General features: G+C 37.9%; 1 protein-coding gene across 1 annotated transcript in view; it reads right to left on the bottom strand.

The window, feature by feature from the left end:
- The window catches only part of LOC122816739, a 1006513-nt gene that overhangs the window by 669650 nt on the left and 313491 nt on the right, over positions 1-23372 (bottom strand). The window contains exons 16-17 of the mRNA XM_044089733.1: positions 12801-13006; positions 8346-8437 (exon numbers count right to left, since the gene is read on the bottom strand). Coding sequence (XP_043945668.1) covers positions 8346-8437; positions 12801-13006 — 298 coding nt within the window. The remainder of the gene's footprint in view (positions 1-8345; positions 8438-12800; positions 13007-23372) is intronic.

The raw sequence follows: 23372 nt of genomic DNA, 5'->3' as shown, positions 1-23372 counted from the left end.
GGCCCTTCACCAACCCAAACTGGATGGGGTCCAGTGTTTTAAGGTAGCCAATGTCTTTGTTTATAAGTTCCATGATAATATGTTTCATGGCCTTGCAGATCAGGCTCGTCAGACTGATGGGGCGGTAGTTCCGGGGATCCAAGGTGGATCCCCCCTTGTGGAGTGGGATAACTGTAGCTGTGCATCACTCAGTGAGCACGAAGTCTGAGGTGAGGGTATGATTAAACATGACACTTAGGTGAGGTGCCAGTTCATTTTGTAGTTCATGTAGTACACAGCCTGGGATGTCATCTGGTCCCATGGATGCTGTATTCTTAGCTTTGGAGAGTACGTCTTTTATCTGTGTGGCTGTTATTACTGGAATTTGGCAATCTTCCGGTATTGAGGTGGGCCATTTAGGGGGTGAGAGGGTGGTGAAGTTGGCACTGAATCAATCTTTCAGGACATTGGCAATATTGTCTTTTATCCTTCACTGCTGACCTAAGAAGACCCCAAAAATTCACCTCACAGGGAACACATAGCAAATGTTGGCTGCATGCACCAATGATTTCTGTTCTCACCTGAACATCTGCATAAAGGAAGCTGTCCCAATCCATTACAATTACAATGCCAAGTTTAGGAACAGGCCCTTGGGGTACAGCACCAGTACCAACACATTTTACACTAAAAGGAAAAAAAATGCTAGCCCTAAGAAATAACCTCAACACACTCTATGGTAGTGACCTCAAAAAAGTAAGAAAGAACTTGGGCATAAGATTAAAACCTGGTACAAGTGCAAATGAAATGTTGTCACCTCATCTAAGGATGACCTCAAATACTTTTTTTTAAGTATATCAGAAATACACGTAATTCAGATTTGTTCTTCTGTTCCCTCCCCATTCTTCCCGTTCATGCTATTCAATCTGGACTACCCTAATTAATTAATTACTTCATTAATTAATTTATAATTACTAAAGAATAAGATATAAATGTCCTCTTCAAAACAAACTAGTACTGGAGTAATCAGTTAGGCAGGAGGAGAAGGAAACCACACTCACTGCAATTCCAGTCTCACAAAGACCTACCACGACAGCAAACCAAACACATAAACACACAAAAACATACTCGGAGGCTCTAAATAAAAATCTGCCTAAGCAGCAGAGACCTCTAAAGCAGACACCCAAGCAACCGCTACCCCAAAACAAAACACATGCAACACATAGCTCACAAAGCCAGTGTGCCGAAAAGTCACAGCCCATAAGGCTAAACAACACACCTGATACACTTGTAATAGGTGACTCTATCGTCAGGCACACTGACGTCCCGCTCACCAGGCTGAACAAGAAGAAGGTCACAGTGAGCTGCCTGTCAGGCGCTAGGATCCGCCACATAACACAAGCACTCAGGTCAGTCCAAGGCAAGTACAAATATGACTCAGTCATTGTCCATGCTGGTGTGAATGACCTGAGACGTACCTCCCTGGACTACATGAAAAGAGACATAGAGGAGCTCTCTTAGCATGTAGCCCAGGCCGGTATGACCCTGACCTTGAGTAGCATCTTACCCTCACCAAGAATGATGCCACAATATGAAGACAAGATGATCAATTTCAACAATTGGCTTAAGTATTGGTGTCATTCAAAGGGGATCCAATGCCTGTCAGTCTGGGATGACATGCTCGACAAGCCACGATGCTTCACTAAGGACGGCTTGCACCTGTCACCCCTGGGCTTTCGGATATTGGCAAAGGCTCTTGCTACCCCCATAGTGCCTTTTTTAGGCAAGGCTCAAAAGACAAACCCACCTCCATAGGTATAACAAGGGATAAAAAAACTAAGAGTAATGCTACTCAACGCCAGAAGTCTAAACCTCAAGATGGACACATTAGAAGCTCTCCTTAGCATGGAGAACATTGATATCTGTGCAGTAACAGAAACCTGGTACAAGGCCCCCGAGAGCACCCCAGCACTACCAGGTTATACCTCATACCATGCTTTTCTCACCCAAAACTTGGACCGAACCACAATATTCGTCAAAGATACCCACACCTCCAGGTTGGTGGCACAGCACGAAGCATCAGAGATTATCCATGTGCAACTAACAGTGGGTAAAACTGCCTTCCAGTTTATAGCCTGCTACAGACGACCCTCCCAAACCCAGGAACCCCACTCGACCTTCCTGAGAACACTGGAAAATATGAAGGTCTCTCCAAACACCATTATATTGGGTGACTTCAACTACCCAAACATAGACTGGGAGCATTACTCTAGCTCCAACACCCTAACCCAAAGGTTCCTAGAATTTATAAACTCAAATGCCATGGAACAACTTGTTACCACTCCCACAAGAGGGGAAAACATACTGGACCTGATCATCACCAACATGGGGACTCTATGCTCCAGACCAGAAGTGTATCCCTCACTGGTAAGATCAGACCATAAACTAAAGAGATTTCACTGGATATTCACATCCCGACCCCACTCCCTGCCCAGAAAACCACAGTGAAAAACTTCTCTAAAGCAAATTTCACACTCCTCAAAACCGAGCTGGAATCCTTCAAAGCCCCAGGGCCTGTGGAAAATATGGCCCAGACCACAGAATACTTTATAAACGCATTCTATGAACACCTTCAGGAATGCATGGATCATGCTATCCCAAATAAAACCAAGACCCAATCCTCCAAAGGCAGACGTCCTGTCTGGTGACCCCAGCCATAAACAAACTATACAATAGAAGGAGAAAGCTACTACATGATAGAGCAAAATCCCAAAAAGGGAAGGCATCTCTGATCAGTATTAGCAAAAAACTACGGGCACTCATAAAATCGTCTAAGGCCAGCTTCGAGAGAAAAATTGCACAGGACACTAAGGATAATCACAAGGCTTTCTTTAGTTATGTTAGGAACCTGGGTGGGAATTCCCAGATATGCTCAGAATTAGTCCAAAATGACAAAAAATACACCGAACCCACAGACATTGCCAACATCCTAGCTGACAGGTTCAGCGCAAACTTCTCCCCCCCTCCCCACCAAAAGGGCAAATATCTATCCCAGCAGAGTGCTGCCCCCCTGACATCTCAGATGCTCAGGTAAGAGCCGCCCTGTCCAAAGCAAAAAACACAGCATCAGTGGGACCAGACGGTGTCCTGGGCTGTGTTCTACATGAACTCCAAGAAGAGCTAAACCCAAACATAAAACTACTGTTCAATCTCAGCCTTACTACAGGATATGTACCCAAAGAGTGACGTAAAGCAACAGTGGTCCCTGTCCACAAAGGTGGTGCCTCAACGGATCCTGGAAACTATTGCCCCATAAGCCTGACTAGCTTGGTCTGCAAAGCTATGGAAAGGATCATCATGGACCTCATAAATAAAGATATTGGGGACCTACAGACACTGGATCCTACCCAGTTCTGCTTTGTTAAGGGCAGATCCTGCCTCTTAAACCTGGTCGATTTCTTTGAAACAGTCACCAAGGCCATTGATGATGGGAAGGTGGTCCACACAGCCTACCTGGACCTCGCAAATGCCTTCGATACAATACCCCACTCGGGCATTATAGATAAGCTCACCAGCTTAAATATAAACCCCTATGTCACTAGATGGGTTGCAAACTGGCTCAAGGACAGAACCCACATGGTTAGAATTGCTGGAGCCATGTCAGACTCCAAACCAGTTACAAGTGGCGTCCCACAAGTCTCAGTCCTGGGACCTCTCTTGTTTGGTATATATTTCTTGGAGGTACAGGCCAACACGGAAGGACTGTGGCTGACCAAGTTCACAGATGACTGCAAACTAGGCGCCATGATCGACTCTCCAGCCGACACAAGCATCCTCCAATAGGGCCTCATAGAAACAGACAACTGGTGCCAGAGCCATGGCCTCAAGCTAAACGCCAAAAAGTGTATAGTCATCCCCTTTGGCAAAAACAAAGTGCCCACAAATTACCACATAGGTGGTAATCCATTAAGTACAGAAGAAGTAATTAGGGACCTGGGGACCCAAGTTGATAGCAATCTCTCATTTGACAACCACGTGGCCAAAGTGGTTAGAAAAACATTTTATATAGCCCACATAATCATGAAGGGATTCACATCTAGATCAGGGGAGGTCATTGTGCCTCTTTACTCATCCCTCATCAGGCCCTTAATTGAGTACAATGCCCCTTTTGGGATGTACCTTACTAGACACCTGCAGCAACTGGAAAGACCCCAAAAGTACCTCACCGAGAGGATCAAAGGGCTCAAACAGATGCTATATGCTGCCCAGTTAAAGAAACTCCAGCTCTACTCAGTGGCATACCACCTGCTCAGAGGCGATCTGTGCCTGACATATAAAGCCATGTCCAACCTGGAATTAATGGACATGCTGCACCTCAGAAAATCCAAATCCCATCGAGCTACGAGCTTGAGAGACTTAAACCTCAGCACTGAAATAAATAGGACATGCTGGAGGGACAGATTCATAACCCAGAGGCTCCCTTCACTCTGGAATAAAATCCCAGTCCAGGTTAAGCAGAGTCCCTCATTGACTCTCTTCAAGAGGAATCTTGATGAGTGGATGGGAGATCATAGGTTTACCCCGGGTATCACTTCTGTGTCACTGTTAGACAGAGGCACAGTATACTAACCTCGAAAAAGGGCATAGCAAAATTAATTTAAAATGGGTGGCGAAAGCCAAACACACTCTGGCTAGGCTTATAAATGCCCTAGGGCAGATAGCCTAGAATGAACCTATGAACCTATGAACCAGGCTATCTCTCTGTTAGCATTAAACACTGTTTCACTGACTTCTTTTTAAACCTATTCAAACATAACATCTCCACTGTATATGTGGCCAAACTGGAGGACAGTTATTGTGGTGTACCCCTCAACAAGGGTGATCATATCACTGGCTTAAGGAGGTATAGACCGATCATCCTTGTCAGTGTCATTCATAATATAATTGAATATATAATTATGAAGCTCATAAACAATGATATTGACAGATTACAAGCCCTCAGTTTTAATTAATCTAGTCACGTGAAAAGGACCTGCCTATTAAATTTGTTAGATTTAATTGAAAAAGTCATAGAAGCCTTGGAAGAAAACAGACCTGGTGCACGCTGTCTAGCTGGATTTAGCCAAGGTATTTGATCCTGTCCAAAACTGCAGCATTATTGAGAAGCTAATCCACTTAAATGTTAATCCTTACTTAACTGGCTCACAGATAGGAGCCATGCAGATAGCGTGGTTGGGGGCACAATCTCATTGAAAAGATGGTCACCTATGGTATTCCAAATGGGTTCTGTGTTGGGGCCTCTCTTCTTAAGCATATATTTTGCTAACATCCAAACCAATGTCAAGAGTCTGTCGCTGGCTATGTTCACTGATGACTACAAACTCAGAGCTGTCAACAACTCTCCAGATGACATTTATATCTTCAAAAAGGGTATAAGCCATATGGACTCTTAATGCAAGGAGCACAGTGTTAAATTCAATGCAAAGACATTCAGCATTGTCTTCTTTGAGAAGCAAAATGCAGCTATACCTATATCTTAAAATATAACCTCTTCATAACTGATGTTTCAATTATAGATTTAGGTACATTTATGGAGAAAAAAAGTCCCACTTGACCACCATGTATCAGCTATCATCAAAACGTATTTTACCTGGCCCAGTTAATTACTAAAGACACATCCTTTTTATCCAAGACAGTTACTGTCCTCTCTACTCTTCCCTTATCAGGCTGATAAATAGAATATAATGTCCTCTTTTGCATACATCTATCCAAGCATACTGCCAGATCAGAAATACATGCAATATTTCCTTGACAAGAAGGTTTGGGTATGAGCTTCTTAAGTTACTAAAGGCTCTACCACTGAACTTCTTCTCTTACAGACTTCTATGTTGTGACCTCTGCCTAGCTTACAAGACTGTAAATGGCCCTGTCCTTCTCAAGCTTTTATACAAAACACATAGCCACCAATACCTACTCTAGAGATTTAAACTTTCATCTTAATAGTAACAGAGCTTGTTGGCAGGTTAGATACCTCTCTCACAAGATGCTCTATCTGTAGAATAAACCCTCTGTTCATATCTAACAAATTAACTACCCAAATATATTTAAATCTAACCTGGATGTGTTGATATGGATCTGTAAACTCACCCTTGGTTTAGCTTCTCAAACACTAATGGATACATGGACTGTCCAACTGATGGCCTAATTTATAACTATGAACTTATGAACCTATACCAAAGTTAGCTTAAAAGAATTACTGTCACTAGATATATTAAATGTGGATAGCTTTACACATTACAAGCAATGTTTGAAAATCCAATGCAAGCCAACAGTTGTACAACAAATGATAATCCCCGGAGAAAGGGAATATGCCCCTTCTCCAGGGATTGTGCAATCTTGGAGTTAGTATATATAATTAGCAGGGGTGTGGGGAGCTTCCCCCTGCAAAAACATTGTTGGAGGCGCTGTATATTTGGAGAAGTAAACTTAAAGCATTCACAAATGTGTTCTGGCCTCGTGTGATTCAACATTACTTCCACAGTGTTAAGCATGCCAACATAACACCAACTCAATCATACCTCTAGATAAATATTTAATAATTTATCACTGATGAGACTGATGAAAAACACATTGTAAAATTTCAATGATGATAAAGATTATTGAAAAGAAAAATCATCTAAAGAAGCTGGTCACAAATGTAAACAAAAGTATTACATTTGCAATCACCAATGAACATAAAAAAATTTGCTTTTACACTCTGACATGGGGGTCTCTGTGCTAGCCCCCCCCCACCCCAGAACTTAAACTAACTCCAGGGTCATATAAGATGGAAAAAAGTATTGAGTTATGTTAGAGTTGACCTCCTTTTGTTGGTCTTTAACACACACACATGCACACACGCGCACACACACACACACACACACACACACACACACACACACACACACACACACACACACAGACACACACACGCACACACACACACACACATCTATCTGTCTCTCTCTCTCTCTCTCTATATATATATATATATATATATATATATATATATATACACAGGCATACGTTCACTTCACTTTGTGAAATCATCATTCATCAAGAGAGTGAAATATCTGGGAAATTTGTAAAAAGCACTCTTTCTCCAGAACCTGAGATATCAAAAGGAAGAACGCTAAGAGTGTGTGAGAGAAGGCATGCGTGCGTCTGGGATTTTAATGCTAAAACTTTCAGCTACACCAAAAATATTGGAGTGAGAGTGTGTGCAATTGTTTGTGGTTTAGGGTTTGAGTAAGAGCTAGGGAAGATGATAGATTTAATGTTGCATGTGTGTATATTGTGCTGTATGAGTCCTCTCTAGCAGTAGTATTACAGAAAGGGTTTTCCCTAAGGTAACGTGTCGACTGGGGTTATGGACAAGGTGAAGATTAAGATTAGCACTTATTAGTAATGTGGTGCAGATGGGTAAAGTTTCTTCAGCTCTTATCTGTTGTTTTTATGTGAAAAAACTTTCATCTTGTTTAGTTTATTTTTCACACTGTTGATGAAACTATGAAATCTGGAAAACAGTTCCAGTTTAAGCTTTTCTTTCCAGTTTACACTTTCTTCCATGGTATGTATTTAGGAGCGCTCCATTTGTGGGTATCTTTTGCTCAAGATGATAGTTATATAATAACCCTGTTTTTTCCTTTAGTTTTAACATTACTTAATTCTAACATTGTTTTGATCTTGTCAGGTACTTTGCATTTGATTCATATGCTCATTTAACTATCTAAATGAAAAAGTGGATTGGATAGGTATTCACAAATTTATCTCAGGGTTATTGTATAGCATTGCTTGATGTCTGAGGTGAGCACTCAAGTGCGGAAATAGTGACGGAACTTTTAACTGTGTCTACTTAAAGGTATGTATGGCTGGACATCTTATGTTTTCTTTTTCTTTGTTCCAATGAATATTCACAACTGCCACTGGTGAGGCACCAGAGGCTTCTGAATGGTTCACTAGTAAGGCAACACTTTCACAAGAGATGTACAAGATATATTCCAAGGGTGACTTACTGTTAAATATTTCAGTAACTGCCTGTCAGGAAAGTTGCAGTAAACTTTCACTACTGGGGAATACTTTATTTTCATTAAACACACTTATAGCACTAAAATATAGAAGGTATTCTTGACAAATTATTCACAGCAATATCACTTAAGTATATTTTCATGTACAGGTGTATTTTCTATTGCATTTCTATCAGTATTGGATAAGACAGAACTGGGCACTAAGACTGAGTTATGACTATCTCCCAGAAATAGCTTACTACATTTTCAAACAACAAGGGGTATGTTTGTTTCCTGTCTCATATGCTCACTTGCGATACTTACTTTTTTTACCTAGAAAAGTGACAATCCATTTAGCGATGTCTTCTTGTGTCTTCTGAGTCATCTCTTCATAAACAGCATCCAGACCCAGTACACTAAAATAAAAATAAAGCATTACAGATAGTCAGAGACAGAAGAAATGTAAGTCAGCATTTATTTCAAATATTTAAAATTTAGCTTTTATGCTTCTTACAGTTTTATAAAGCTTCCTAACATTTGCTAAGTACAAAAAAAGTACTAGCCACTTTAAATTTCTACTTACTGACAGTGTAGGAAAAAGTAAACTTCTTCAAGAACAAAATATTTTTTTATATATTTAAGAAAATATATTTCTATTTTGACTTATCCAAGTATGTTCATTTATTACATTTTAAAGTTGCAAATGAATCATAAACGACAACATGCATGATTTATTTTTATTTTTGAATTATCTGTACTATACTTCTTGAAAAAGATGAAGTTTCCTAAATTCAGAGCTACCATCTCTTCTCTTACTAAACCATGCTTTCTATAATTATAAACATTTTTGTTACCATGTTTTTTTTAAAAACTACAGTAATCTGAAATTAAAACATTTATTACCAAGGAGCTGACCTCATTTTCCACATGCAACTAAGGTTACAGTTTAATGCCTCATTTGTAAATGTCTGAAAGTGCAGTTCTGTATTCTCCCAGTCAGATGTTCATGCCCTAACTTGCATGGTTTGTTGCGGCTGCTCATTTCCAGAGTGACTATGGCATAAACCAATGATAATAAGTAACCTTAAGTTAAATGGCAGTGCAGAATACCGTAGTATATTGTACTCAGTGAGATGCAGTCTATTGGAGTATTGTGCAGAATACCATAGTGTATTGTACTCAGTGAGATGCAGTCTATTGGAGTATTTGTGAAGCATTATTGATTAGTATATGCTTTATTTAGTTATACAGTTTCCATCCTAGTTATGTATAACTCTAGTGCCACAAGACAGATATTAATGCAGAGAAATGCATTTGATGTGATATCTTTAATGCCAGTCAGTAACTTCTGGGTTGGCTGATGTAGAAGATTTTGATTTCATGTGCATCTTGTTTTGTGTGTGTGTGTGTGTGTGTGTGTGTGTGTGTGTGTATGCATATATATAAATATATATATATATATATATATATATATATATATATATATAGTTACCTATCATTCCATTGAAAGTTCATTCCATCTAAAGTTCATTACATCGAAAAGCATTTGCCCGCTTCCCCAATGTTGTGCGACCCTGGAGTTGATATATATAGTTAGGGGGTGTGTGGGAGGCACAGCCCCCCACATTGGGGGGGTGTGGGGTCAAAGCCCCCCACCTAAAATGCTTTTCGATGTAATGAACTTTCGATGGAATGAACTTTAGATGGAATGAACTTTCGATGGAATGATAGGTAACCATATATATATATATATATATATATATATATATATATATATGTATGTATATACTACTAACTGACTGTAACCATCCATTATTTATCAAACAGCAAGAGGTTTCAGAGGAATACATCAAAAATATGAACTTGGGTAAACTGAATAAAAATGATGAATGGCAGGGCTGTTAATCGCCATGACCCCTTAAATGGTACAAGACAGAAAAGTAGTTCAGACATGTATGAATGTTTAAACTACACAGAGCATTTGTTACAGGAATCCTGTAGAAAGTATACAAAAATACAATACAGCATCAGATAAAACAAGAAATGTATTACACTGCAATGACATTTTACAAGCTGATGTCCTGAGACTGCTCTGTAGGCAGCAACAGTGCACACTACCATTGGCGATGCTTGTATTCACTGTGATTTTATTTGCAGAAGTGTTAAGAAAAAAGGATTTTGAAGTATTTTTATACAGTTTTATTTTTATTTTACACATGTACAGATACAGAATTCAGTGACTAATTTTTGCATGTGCAAACACTTTTCAGGCAGTATACAATCGATTTAAAGTTATGCATAGAACCTACAAGTTGTTACTGACAGTGGAGCTGGAGGCACTCACTGAGGATTTACACAAGCAGTGCTATTGGCATGTGTGAGATAAAAAATAATGAATGTATGTATCCCATAATGCTTTGTATATATTGCTTAGGATCAGGGTGATTAGTGACTAAAACGTTAAAATCTTTCATAGTGATCTGCTATTTTGTACAAAAATTAAAAGTTTGACAAAAATTCTGATGTATCCTGATATTAATGACCTTACTAATTGACATTACATGATAAATAGAGGTGTGCATCATGGCAGCGTGTTGATGAAAAGTGCATGGATGAGATACCAGTGGCCACTGAATTACATGGTATTATTTTAGTGGTTGAGTTAAATTTCCCATGGGGATAAAAACGAAGAAGGCCTGACAATAAGGATGTTGTTTATACACTGCTTTATTGGAATAAAACAGAGCCAGTTCTCAGAGAATGGACATTTTCACAGGGGGATTGCAGAACTTCTGGATGTCTTTTATTGCATCACTATGACAGACAAAAAACACTTACTGTTGTTGTATTTCTGTTGTAATTAAATTATTGATCTATTCATATAAACCTTTTAATGAGTCAGCAGGGTTGATGAGTCAGTTTTAATATACTACCTATTTTGATGGACTGTCATCACAATTGACTTGTGCTGGATGGTGTTCACATAGCAGAATTTAAGAGGTAAACTATTGAGAGGATCACTATTGGATATAGGTGAGAAAAGGTAAACTAGGAGGGAAAGATAAAGAAATGAATAGGTTAGAAATAAAGGGGGCTTTCAGAACAATTTTGTTAGTGATGTCAGTAAATTAATGGTTAGTAAATTTATTTTATTTCCTTATGGTTTGTTGGCTGGGTAAGTCTCACTAGGCTTGTGGCCTATGTTCAGGGGAGACTTAAGTGGCATTCATAGTCAGTAGGAGTAATTTGGCAAGGTCACTACTTAAAATCTCCTTTTCTAAGGCACTTAAATAGATGTATGGAGAGATAGAAATGTTAAGGTTCATGGACCATTGTGCCATATGGAAAATTTCTGGAGATGATATAACTGTAATAAAATTAGGAAATGGTCTGAAAAGACCTGTTTCTTGGAAATTGTGTGTCATGTTCGGCATGCTTAATTATTTGTCTTTCTTACTGCTTCTTTTTTGGTTGATATTCTGTGTCCTTTAAGATGTTTTTAAGTTTTATTGACTTTTAATCTTGGGATATTGGTACCAGAAACATTATGTATGTAGTATTTATTTAATTTATGGAGCCTTATTAAACTTTGTTTCTGCATTTACAACTTTGCAGTTTTTCAAAGTATGTAAGAAGAATTCATTACAGGCAGGACAGTTATTTCACTGTTAGATAAAGAGCAGTTACTGGACAATCTGAAAGTTAGGAGGAATACTATATTGTGTTTGTAAATGATTATCGAAAGAGCTGGGATTTGAGCTGGTGGTGATTTTTTGCTATATATTTTTTAGTTTACTGTGTGTAAGTTGCCAATGGACTGAAGTTTAATTACATCATGGGGGTGGTGGCTGGCATAAATTGACCTCACAAAGTACAGGTTTTGATTCTCACCTGTGGCCATTGTCTGCTTATTCGCTAAGCATGTAATAATCTGCACATTAAGTGCCTTGTATGAACCTATAAGCTTACAAGAGGCAATATTTAAAACACAATACCCAGAACAATTATATCTGCTAGTTTATTAAGCTTGTTGGGAAACATAATGAATAAAATAAATCTGCACACTTTAGTTGTACATTTGGGTGATGCTCATAATATAAACATCCATCAGCATTCATACAATGAAAGGCTGCCTTCTGTGACTAATGTTATGTCTTTTTGGAAGAACTTTTCTGTTGCTACAGTAAAGGAAACACAGATGGATGTGGTGTTTTCTGGTTTTAGTAAAGCATTTTTCAAATCTGAGCATAACATGCTGGTCAAAAAATAATAAAAGAATTGTGTAAGTATGAATTTCTTTGTATGGGTTCTCATGTTGTTACATTCGAGTTTATTGAGTAAGTTGTTTGAGATTGCTTGCTCTGGGGTGTCCTAATGTTTTAAACATCAGACAACATAGTTTTAGAAAATTTTCCTCAATCTGTTCTTCCATACTTGTCACAGTTCACTTGTTTTTCTGATTTTAAAATAAAATTTTAAAGTGCTAATTATATTTTACTACCACAGTAATGAGTCCAATCATCCAGTCAAACAGAATAGTTTACAGGCTGATTTTTAACAATGCATAATGCACAATCATCTATGCATTCCTTTTTGGAGCTTTGTTAATGACCTGCAGAAGAAATGTGTCTTTGCTATTATGGCTAGATTTGTATCTCTAACTGAGCAGATGAAATTATCACAGAGAAAACTATACCACTAGAACTAAAATACTAATGTCATAAAACATCCTGGAAGAGATATAATTGCTTTAGGCAAGTTTCATTGCATCATACTTACATGGCTTGGAAATCTAAACAGTTGTTTGTGGAAATTTCACTGAGCTGTTCTGGCTTAATACTTGGGGTGAAGAGTTTTGCCCGTAACTGGAACCAGTTTTCCCAATCTGCTGTTATGAAGTTGTCCATTTTCTCAGTCAATTTATCAAAAATGGTTGTCCACATAATAAATCTTACTTTCTCATTTTGAATGGATTGTATGTTTTCCTGCAAGGTAGGAAAAAATGAATGAAAACTTAGTCTGAACAATGTTGATACTTTGTTTTGGGAGCTAGTTTAATACAGAAGATTAAAGCTTTTGACTTCATCCTGTAGTCCTGAGTTTGAACCCTACAATCTCTTATGAAATGTGAATTTGAACAAATTGTTTAACCAGACAGTGCTCACAGATCTTCCTGAGAAGAATTACATGTCCATTAGGCATATCAAGTCTGATTATTCTGTTTAACTCTCTTTTAGATCATTACTGAAAGTACACTAGATAAAGAACATTAAGATGGATGACCAATGTTTTATTTGTAATTTGGTGCATTGACATGATGGTTACATGTTGTGTACAAGGTCATGTTTTTAGCACAGTCCTGACACTAATCCATGGATTAGAGTTACAGTGACAAATGGAAGTGAACCTATTAGACCCGATTTTTGAATTAGCATCTTCACTGTTCTGTTTACAACTTAAAGTAAGTCACTCTGTTATGGTAAATGATCAGTTTTGTCAGTCACTGATTCACCAACATTTGCTCCATTGAGAATAGCTGAAAAAATTGGATTTATTGTCTAAGGACTGAAACCAGCTCTGTGTTTTGGTACTCTTGGAACTTGTGATAGTAGATAATAAAGTCCATGACTATCCTTTCACCACATGTGTATACACGCACACACACACACACACACACACACACACACACACACACACACACAGACACAGATGCGAGCGCACACTCACACACATACACACACACACACGCACGCGCACGCAAACACACACAAACACTCACACAGACACAGATGCGAGCGCGCACTCACACACACACACACACACACACACACACACACACACACACACACACACACACACACACTGCATGCACATACACCACGCATGCACACGAACACACATACACACACACACTCACACAGACACAGATGCGAGTGCACACTCACAAACACACACACACACACACACACACACACACACACACACACACACACACACACACACACACACACACACACACACACACACACACACACACACACACACACACACACACACACACACACACACACACACACACACACACACACACACACACACACACACACACACACACACACACACACACACACACACACACTCACAAACACACACACACACACACACACACACACACACACACACACACACACAGATACATTTATGTTCTAATTGTTATTTGGCAGTTTTTTGTATTCAAAGCTGGTCTCAGATGAATGAACAGTTATGATTTGGTCATGTCTGGATCCTAACTCATCAAGGCCATGTAGAGACAGAGAAGTTGCGGAAGCTGAAAAATATCCTTTGAGGGAAGGATAAGTTTTGGGATGATATTTGAAAGACAGTGTTCAAGTTCAAAAGAATTAGACCAGTCCATGATCTGGATATGCATCTGTTACACTGAGAGTATAGAAAATGAAAAAAAAAATAAGGGCTGTTGTGACACAGCTGACTGCTGGAAAGGTAGAAAACCAAAGGCTGATAATCTCCATATGTACTGGTTGTGCCTATATGTCATGAATATTCAGGGGAAAGTCAGAAAAGATTAGAGACAGCTTTGTGGTCATGATGTGGAAAACAGCTGGTGTTTTTGTTTATTTGGAATATAGTATGGGGTATAAAATTGGAGGAAGGGAGAAAGGTTGGACATTGATGACCTCAGGGTGGCTAAAGAAGGAAATAGTAGGGATACAGAGGAAGATGGGTATAAAACAGTGAGGTAAGAGAGAGCGAGAGTGTGACTGGAATAGGTAAAGAAACTGGTATAAGGGCCATCAGGGGAGACATGGGAAAAGGTGGTCAGTCAGTGGTGATTAGGGCAACAAACTGTGAAAGATAAGGGGGGCCTTTACACATGGGGGGAAGTTATGGTAAATGAGGATTGAGATCTTTCTGGGTTTGATAGAATGAGTTACAAAGAGGAATAAGGGATTTTGGAGAATTAGGAGAGCTGGCTGTGCAGTGAACAGACAAACTGATAAGGAATGGGTTCCCTCTACAAGAAGGGTAGATGAACAGGGATAGGAAGGGATAGAATTGTGGACTAAATCTCAGAAGGAAGACAGATGAAAGGAGTGTACAGACAACACAAACATAACTCACACCTTCTTCCTCTTAATTTTAGTTTTCCTAATGATTTTCTTGGAGCCTTAAATAAGGAGGGGGATTCATAAAGCTTACCACAAAGTGTAGCCAAAGACAAAAGGCCTGTGGCTGACCAAGTTTGACGACTGCCACTGCCTCCCCAGATGATGTTAACAAACTGTAAGAGAGTCTCACAGCAACAGATGACAGGTGACAAAGTCATGGCCTTAAGTTATATGCAAAAAAATGTATTATCATGCCATTCGGCAGAAACATGGCCCCTGCTGATTACCACATCAACAGTAACTCCCTAAGCAGATAACCTGTGGTGAGAGACCTGGATACTCAGGTTGACAACAATCTCACATTTGACCATCATGTGGGAGCAATGGTCAGAAAAGCCTTTTACTTGGTTCATCTCATAAGTAGAGGGATTGCATCCAGAAGAAAGGAGGTTATTCCCTCTCTGTACTCCTCCATCATTAGGCTAATAATTGAGTATAATGCCCCATTTGATATGTACTGCTCCAAACACCTACACCAAAACTGGAAAGGCCACAGAAATACCTCAGAAAGAGAATCCATGGCCTCTAACACCTGTCCTATGTGGACAGGCTCAAATCACTTTCACTCTACTCGGTATCATACAGATTGCTCAGAGGTGACCTGTGCCTCAACTACTAGGTAATCTCAGACCTGCCCTACTAGAGATGCTCCATATACGTAAGTCTAATTCCTCATGCAGTACCACTTGAAAGGCCTAAATCTAATATGCGACATCAACAAAACCTGCTGGAAAGACAGGTTTGTCTCCTAGATGCTGGTCCATCTCTGTAATAGACTTCCCATACATGACAAATAGAGTACCTGGCTGACCCTCTTCAAGCGCAACCATGATGAGTGGATGGGAAACCACAAATTTGTCCCAGGGGTTCTACCTGTGCCCCTCATTGACAGGGGTTCCACTTGTGTCTCTCATTGACTTGAGTGACAGGTGCTGACTGAGGTTTCTTTTTTGGGGATAAATTCTGGCTAGGCTTGTAAGGGCCTCAGGGCCATTAGCATCGTAGCCTCCTATGATCCTATGATTCTATGATTACATGTACACTTAGTGTAATCTTTCTGAGTTACTAGAAAGCACAAACAATTTGGTGGGATGTTTTTGAATACAGACCATGTACACTTAGTGTAGACATTAATGAATGTGGCCCTTGGAGTTAGGTGGAGAATATAACGGGGAGAGAGTACTTATGTTATGCTCTATATTGGAATATTCCTGTTGATGAGGTTGGGTAGGATTGGAGGTAATAAAAAAAAATAGGGTCATAAATCCAGAGGAAGATTGGTGGAGGTTTGCATCTTGAGGACTGAGCAAGAAAGAGAGAGACTAAGACTGAGAGAGCTGGTTACTAAGTGAGGGTTTGGTGGGGCAATCACAGTGAATTATGTTCAGTATTGTGAGAATGATAGGTCTGTGGTCATGATCCTTTAACTACCAAGCCTAGCATGCCTCTCAACCACTTAGTACAAGAAATCTGAACAAAGCCAAAACTAATAGGGGCAAAGGCCCAAAAATAAGGACAATTTTTAAATATTGCTCTTTTGAAGTTGTTAGAATAAATAGTTTTGTGTTACCATGCATTTTCTAAAGAATATAAAGTCTGAAACTCAAATGTCTGTCATTAATTAATGATTACTTAATTAATTCAATCCTCGCTGACACGTTAGAGGACCACACCTTTTATGAGGAACAGACCAAAAATCTGAGGCAAAAATCTGGACATTCTGTGAAAATCTGGACATTTGAGAGGGATAAGTCATATAGAGTCTTTCTGTTATAATAAGCTTCTTGTCACAATATATTTCTTCTGATATTCTCTATAGAAACAGTTATGTGAGTGGAAAACAGAAAATGTAACGATACGTATTGCTTCATATTTTGGAGTAACTTGTGTTATATGTCCATAAACAGTTGTGGGGTGCACCAATGTGAACATGTTGCATGTATATTTTCTTTGCACTACTGTAAAACTTTCAGTGAAAAAATACAGAAAAAAATATAATTTCCCACCTAAAAGACAGACACATTTTCCTGATTGCTTAGACTCTTCTGACTTATTCCGCCTCTATATAGTTAAAAACATAGACACTGAAACAACCATTGCCCATGACTAAACTAGAAATTAAAAATATTAAGCATGATAGAGTCAATGCTTGGTGCAAATGGAAATTCAAAAACAACCCATCTTTGAAAGCTGACCCATTAAATATTACGTGATCATGTCCATCTCTGTGATTTTAGGGGAAATTATAATTGATTCTGTGTGTTGGCTGACAAGAAGACAACTACCACATAGGGAAGAGTTGTGTTTTTAGATATTAGTTCTAACACCCTCCCCCATTTCAACATAGAACATTCTGTATATGTAACAATAGAGTCATTTGTCCTGCCTTGCTAGGTTTCCTGTTCAAATTTTTGAAAGCACCATCATTGCGATGGCAGACCCCATTCATTATGTTTGTTAACAGATGGTTAACATTGACTCCTTGGGGTGATGGGGATAAATGTAGAGGAACAGAATAATCGGTGAGCAATTTTTGTTAAAGAAGTACACCAGTGCCTATATATGTGCAAAGATAACAAATGAGGAAACCCTTTCCAAGGTTGCCCAAAATTATATTAGTAGACATAGACAAATGCTGTGCAAATAAGGAAGTGTGCTTTGCATTCTGCTCCATTTTTTCCTTTTTAATATATTTGTAGATCTTATGTTTAAAGTCTGAGAGAACTATTGTTACCTAACTCAGAACAGCTACAGAAGTTTTAGGATACAATACGTGAAGCAAGCTATTGATTCTGTGAGAAGACAAATATATGGTTAAATCAAGTAATGGCTTACATTCAGTCCCGTTAGATGGATAAGTATGTATATATGATAAATGATCAGCTGCAAACAGTAGATTGGGAAATTTCAGTATTCTGTTTGTAATGCATGTACTAAACAACAAAATAATATTCCAGTATGTGGTTAGAAGGGATTTGAATATGCATGATTTATTTGTTTATATGTGGAGATATTTATTTATGGTTTTATATATGCATACACATATTTTGTATTTACTTCTTGATGGACTCAGTCACAATTCAAAATGGAAGGATCTGCATCTGGTTAATACTGGTTGAGATTTAAAAAAAACTCTTCTTTTTTTAAAATATGCTAAATGTAAAAAAGTAGTTCCATTTACTGTAAATTACTATATTAATCATTAATTATTAATCAGAAGCTATACTGGGTGGAAGTCAAGATGCTATTGTATCACAGCACTGTTTTCTGTCTGAGGTGCCAGCAACAGTATCTCTCTGATTGACTTGGTACAGTTACTAAAGGATGACTTCTCCTCTCATCCCTCTACCTCCTTACCCAACAACTCTTTCCTGTCTTTTCTTATTCCTAATACTTATCAAATTTCTTATTCCCCTTCAAGTCACTCTCTAGTCATTTTATTCTTGTACTCCTTACTGAAAATTTTCAAAAGAAGTGTATGGCCTAGTCCCACACGTTACCCAAATTCTTAAAAAAACGCCTCCATCTTTAATCCCACCCACTTATTCATATGGTCAGTCTCTTAATATTGCAGCATAGCATGATGTGTTTCACATAAGGTACATCCATTTTTTGCTTGCAGAGGCTAAATATGGCTGGCAATTTCACTCAGATGGCAGCACAGGTGTATAAACAAAGGGTGTGCATAACCCAAGTCAATTGTCAACAATTAAAGCCAGAGATGTCTGGAAGCATTTAGAAAGAGTTGTCACCATTGGAGAAGGGAACTGGAGGCAGAAAACCAAGGTTTCTGGAGAAAGGGAGCTGGAACCAATTTGCTTAGAGAAGATCAGAATCAGAGTTTGCTGGCAGAGCCAAGATGGCCAATTGAGAGCAGTGAATTTTGAGAGCTCCATAAACTAGTATAATTGTTTGTGTCTTTTGGCTTATCCCAGTTAGGGGTCACCACAACAGAACTCTGGTCCACTAATGATTGGTAGTGGATTTTTATGTGCCGAGTTACCAGCCCTGAAGCACAACCTTCAACGAAGGCATGCCCCATTCACGTATGCCTCCACACAGAAGACACTCTAGCTGAGAATCGAATGGGAGAACATCTTGCGTCTTGCTGTGAGGTGACAACGCTACCTCAGCACCACCACTAGTATAATAATATAGGAAAATGTTATTATTTTCAAGTTTAAAATGTCAGAAATCTGTAGCTAAACTACTAAACTACATAAATATCAATTTTGGTGGAGATATACAAAAATTTTCCCATCAAGTAACTTGGAGATACATTGAGTCACTGAATGTGAACAACTAAAGGAATTCTCATCCAGATGCTGCTTTGAAAAAAGAACTGCAGTTGATGACATCTACCTTACTTGAACTATCTTTGAAGATGGATGGCTTTAAAAATGACTTAGAAAACCTCAAATTAATTTCTCAAAAACAGACTGATACTCTTAAGGAACTATTACAGCAACATCATACAAAAATAACAAATATAGTGACTTCTCTAAAACTCAAAGAGGAAGAATTCCAAAAAGAATTTCTGCTTAAACAGAATACACGGCTGTTTAACAAAACAGATGACTTGGAAAACAGGGAAAGGAGAAACAACATGGTCTGCCTGAAAACAGTGAAGGAAAAGACATTATTTCATTCTTAACAACCTGGATTCCTGAATTTTTTATACTTGAAAGAGGGACTTTCATTTGGAATTGAAAGGGCACATAGATCACTGAGGAAATATGCTTCTAACTCAACAAATACTCCACCTAGATCCATAGTTATAAAATTTCTTTCATTTCTGGACAAGAAACTAATATTAAAATCTCCTTGGAGAAAATCACCCTTAAAATACAATCAAAGCCTGATAAGGTTTAACAATGATTATTCTTCCAGAATACTAGAACAAAGGAAAAAAGTCTGGCCAATAATAAAACTGTTGAAACAAAACAATATTAAAGCACAGTTGGCCTTTCCAGCCAAGATAAAAATACTTTTTGTCAATGAGATGAGAACCTTTAATGACTTAAAAGAAGCTACTATATTAATCAAAAACAACAACATAGTGTTTATCTCAGATGAAATGGAATGGATGGCCCCTACTCTTAAAAGAATAAAAGAAACAAATCATTGGACTGGTGCTAGAAAGAAGAAACAAAAAAGTGACTTCAAGATAGCTGTCCCAAAAAATAATTCTTACAACTACATCTCTCAAAGTATCAACTGATATGATACATCACTTGTCATCTGTTTTGATTTTATTTTTTTTTAAAGTAGGGATTCTTAAACAACTGAGAAACAGTAATGATTTATTCAGAATATTTAAAGAGTCCAATAATTCTTCAGAAACAAATGTAGGTCAAAATGGGTTACTATTTACATTATATATTAGCCAAACAAAGCAACATATAATACAAACATAGAAGTTTCTATTCCCCTAGTTGAACTCAATTAATACTTATCTTGTTGATTTTTCATTGATTTTACTTATAATAATTTAAGTAATTAATTAACTAATTCAACAAGGTACCATTCATCAGAGTTCAGACTCAAATATAACAAATTAACATCATATATAATACCAGTGACAGTAGTGTTTGAAAGAAAATGCTGTCATGGAGACTAATGCCTTCTTCAGTTAAAGTATGATTTAGAAATGTCATGTATATCCTGGTTAAATAATAGTAGCAAACTCTTAATACAAATGTCATCATTATTCTGTCTAAATATAGTTAATATCAATTATGGCAGGTATCACAGATACGATTGCTGTTTGATCAATCCTGATATGGTGTGCATGGATGCAGCTGGGTCTGGCAGATAGTACAAATGTCATTATTATTCTGTCTAAACATAGTTAATATCAGTTATGGCAGGTATCATAACTTTGAGTGCTGTTTGATTAAGCCTGACATGGTGTATATGGATGCAGCTGTGTCTGGCAGCTGTTATATGTTGCCGTTTTCATCTCCGGGAAGCGGAAGCTGTGGGTTGCAGCTTGTGATTGAGGTTTACTGATGCTTGTGTATTAGGAAGAGACATTTGGTGTTTTAGCCTGGATCCAAGGGAAGGGGGTGGATAGAACTGTGATTTGGGATATTTTGGCAGAGAATAGTTTGTACATCTGCTGAGTGAGAGGTGGGAGGGCTGAAGGAGTATGTTGTCTCTTGTTGTGGTGGCTTGTTGGGAGTTTTTTTTTTTTTTGATCTGTTTGCTCTCTGTTCTTTTTCTGGCTGCTACCTTGCTGAAAGGGAGGTAATTTAGGCTTGACATTGCAGTGAGGTGAAGCTTTGATCAGATGCATTGCGTGCCTCTGTTATGCATTACACAGACACACTAACAGAAACAGATTCTTCCAGGTTGTTATGGTAACGGAGACAGAGTGACGATAATGCTTAATGGCTCTGAGGAGCCTCTGAGATGATTCTCATCAATGATGTTTTTGGTTTAAAAAAAAAAAAAAAAAAAAAAAAAAGATATATACATACATATATATATATATATATATATATATATATATATAGCCTCACAGCAAGACGTTGTTGCATTCGATTCTCAGCTAGAACGTCTTCTGTGTGGAGGCATGCGTGAATGGGCGTGCCTTCATTGAAGGTTGTGTGTCAGGGCTGGTAACTTGGCACATAAAAATCCACTACCAAACATTAGCGGACAGGAGTTCTGCTGTGGCGACCCCTAACCGGGATAAGCTGAAAGACACAACAACATATATATATATATATATATATATATATATATATATATATATATATATAATAAAAGGGTTGTTTTAAACCACATGTATACATATTGATGGCCTCCCAACACTTCATTTAGCTCATTAAGTTGATTCTTGATAAAAAAATAAAATAATAAGCACAATTTTATATTTGAAATGTATTTTGATCCAAACACATTAAGGACTTACAAAAGAGTGTTAGTCTAAGTTATTGTGAAAGACTAAGAGCACTTGGTCTTGTGCAGTACCCTTTGCAGTGGTCTGGGAGGTGAGCTTGCTTGGACTTGTTGGGCATATGTGGATAGCTGATTCTAGGGTTGTTTGGGGTTGCCAGGAAGTGCTAGAGAGTCATCAGATTTCCTTCATGGGAATATCTGTGGGAATGGAAAGGGTGTTGCGTGGTTCACTGGCAGAGTGGCCACTGCATGGAATAGGCTGGTAAAATGGAACAGGACAACTACTGATTTGGATATTTTAAGAACAGCCTGGAAACACACCACATGAACTAGTGAATGGTAATCTGGCAATACTGGATGGGCATTGTTGCCAGTGCTTGAAGTACTGATATGTACGTATGTAAGGATGGAAATATACTTATAACAAATAAGAAACTAGAAGGGTCTCATAATTTAAAGTCTATGGACTGTATAAATATGCTTGGAAGGAGCTAATAATAAGAATAAACATTACAGCATGTGGTCTCTCAAATAACTAAGCAATGCACAAAAAAACAAACCAAAAAAAAAAAAAACACTCAACAGTTATGTAATGTATGATTTTACTAAATCTAGACATAAAATATATAATCATCAGATAAGATGAAGCAGTCTGCTCAATTTAGATATTAAAGGCAGGATTTAATAACATGGGCTTGTGTATTATAATAATAATAATAATAATACTGTCTTAACTTGTCATAAATGACATGCACTACAGTGAACCTCAAGGGGAAGCATAGGGGACTATTTATTAAAAATTCTGGTGTTATTTAAATTTCCTCCTTCCTTTGTTCATCTACTAAAGAATATATATATATATATATATATATATATATATATATATATATATATATATATATGTACAAATAATTACATGTATCTTAAGCTAGGTCCTTTCACCTCTGAATCTATACATATAACAAAGGGTACCAAACAAGGATGTCCCATATCACTGATTCTATTTGCTTTGGTTATTGAAATATTAGTAGATTCAATATGTAACAATACAAAAAAATCAAAGGAGTAGATGTTTATGAACAATACAATTATGGAGCAAAATAATATTAACATTTGAAGATAGACTACAGTTAATAAAAATGGTTTTACTACCCAATATTCCATATATAGCTTTGGCAATACAGCTGTTACCAGAAAGGAATATACCCAAAGAAATAAATTCATGCATAATAACATTTTTATGGTTTCTCAAAAGAAA

The sequence above is a fragment of the Protopterus annectens genome, chromosome 12.part0, assembly GCF_019279795.1.
Source record: "Protopterus annectens isolate FY-2018-M chromosome 12.part0, PAN1.0, whole genome shotgun sequence".
Lineage (NCBI taxonomy): Eukaryota > Metazoa > Chordata > Ceratodontiformes > Protopteridae > Protopterus > Protopterus annectens.
This window is presented reverse-complemented; position numbering and strand designations above follow the sequence as displayed.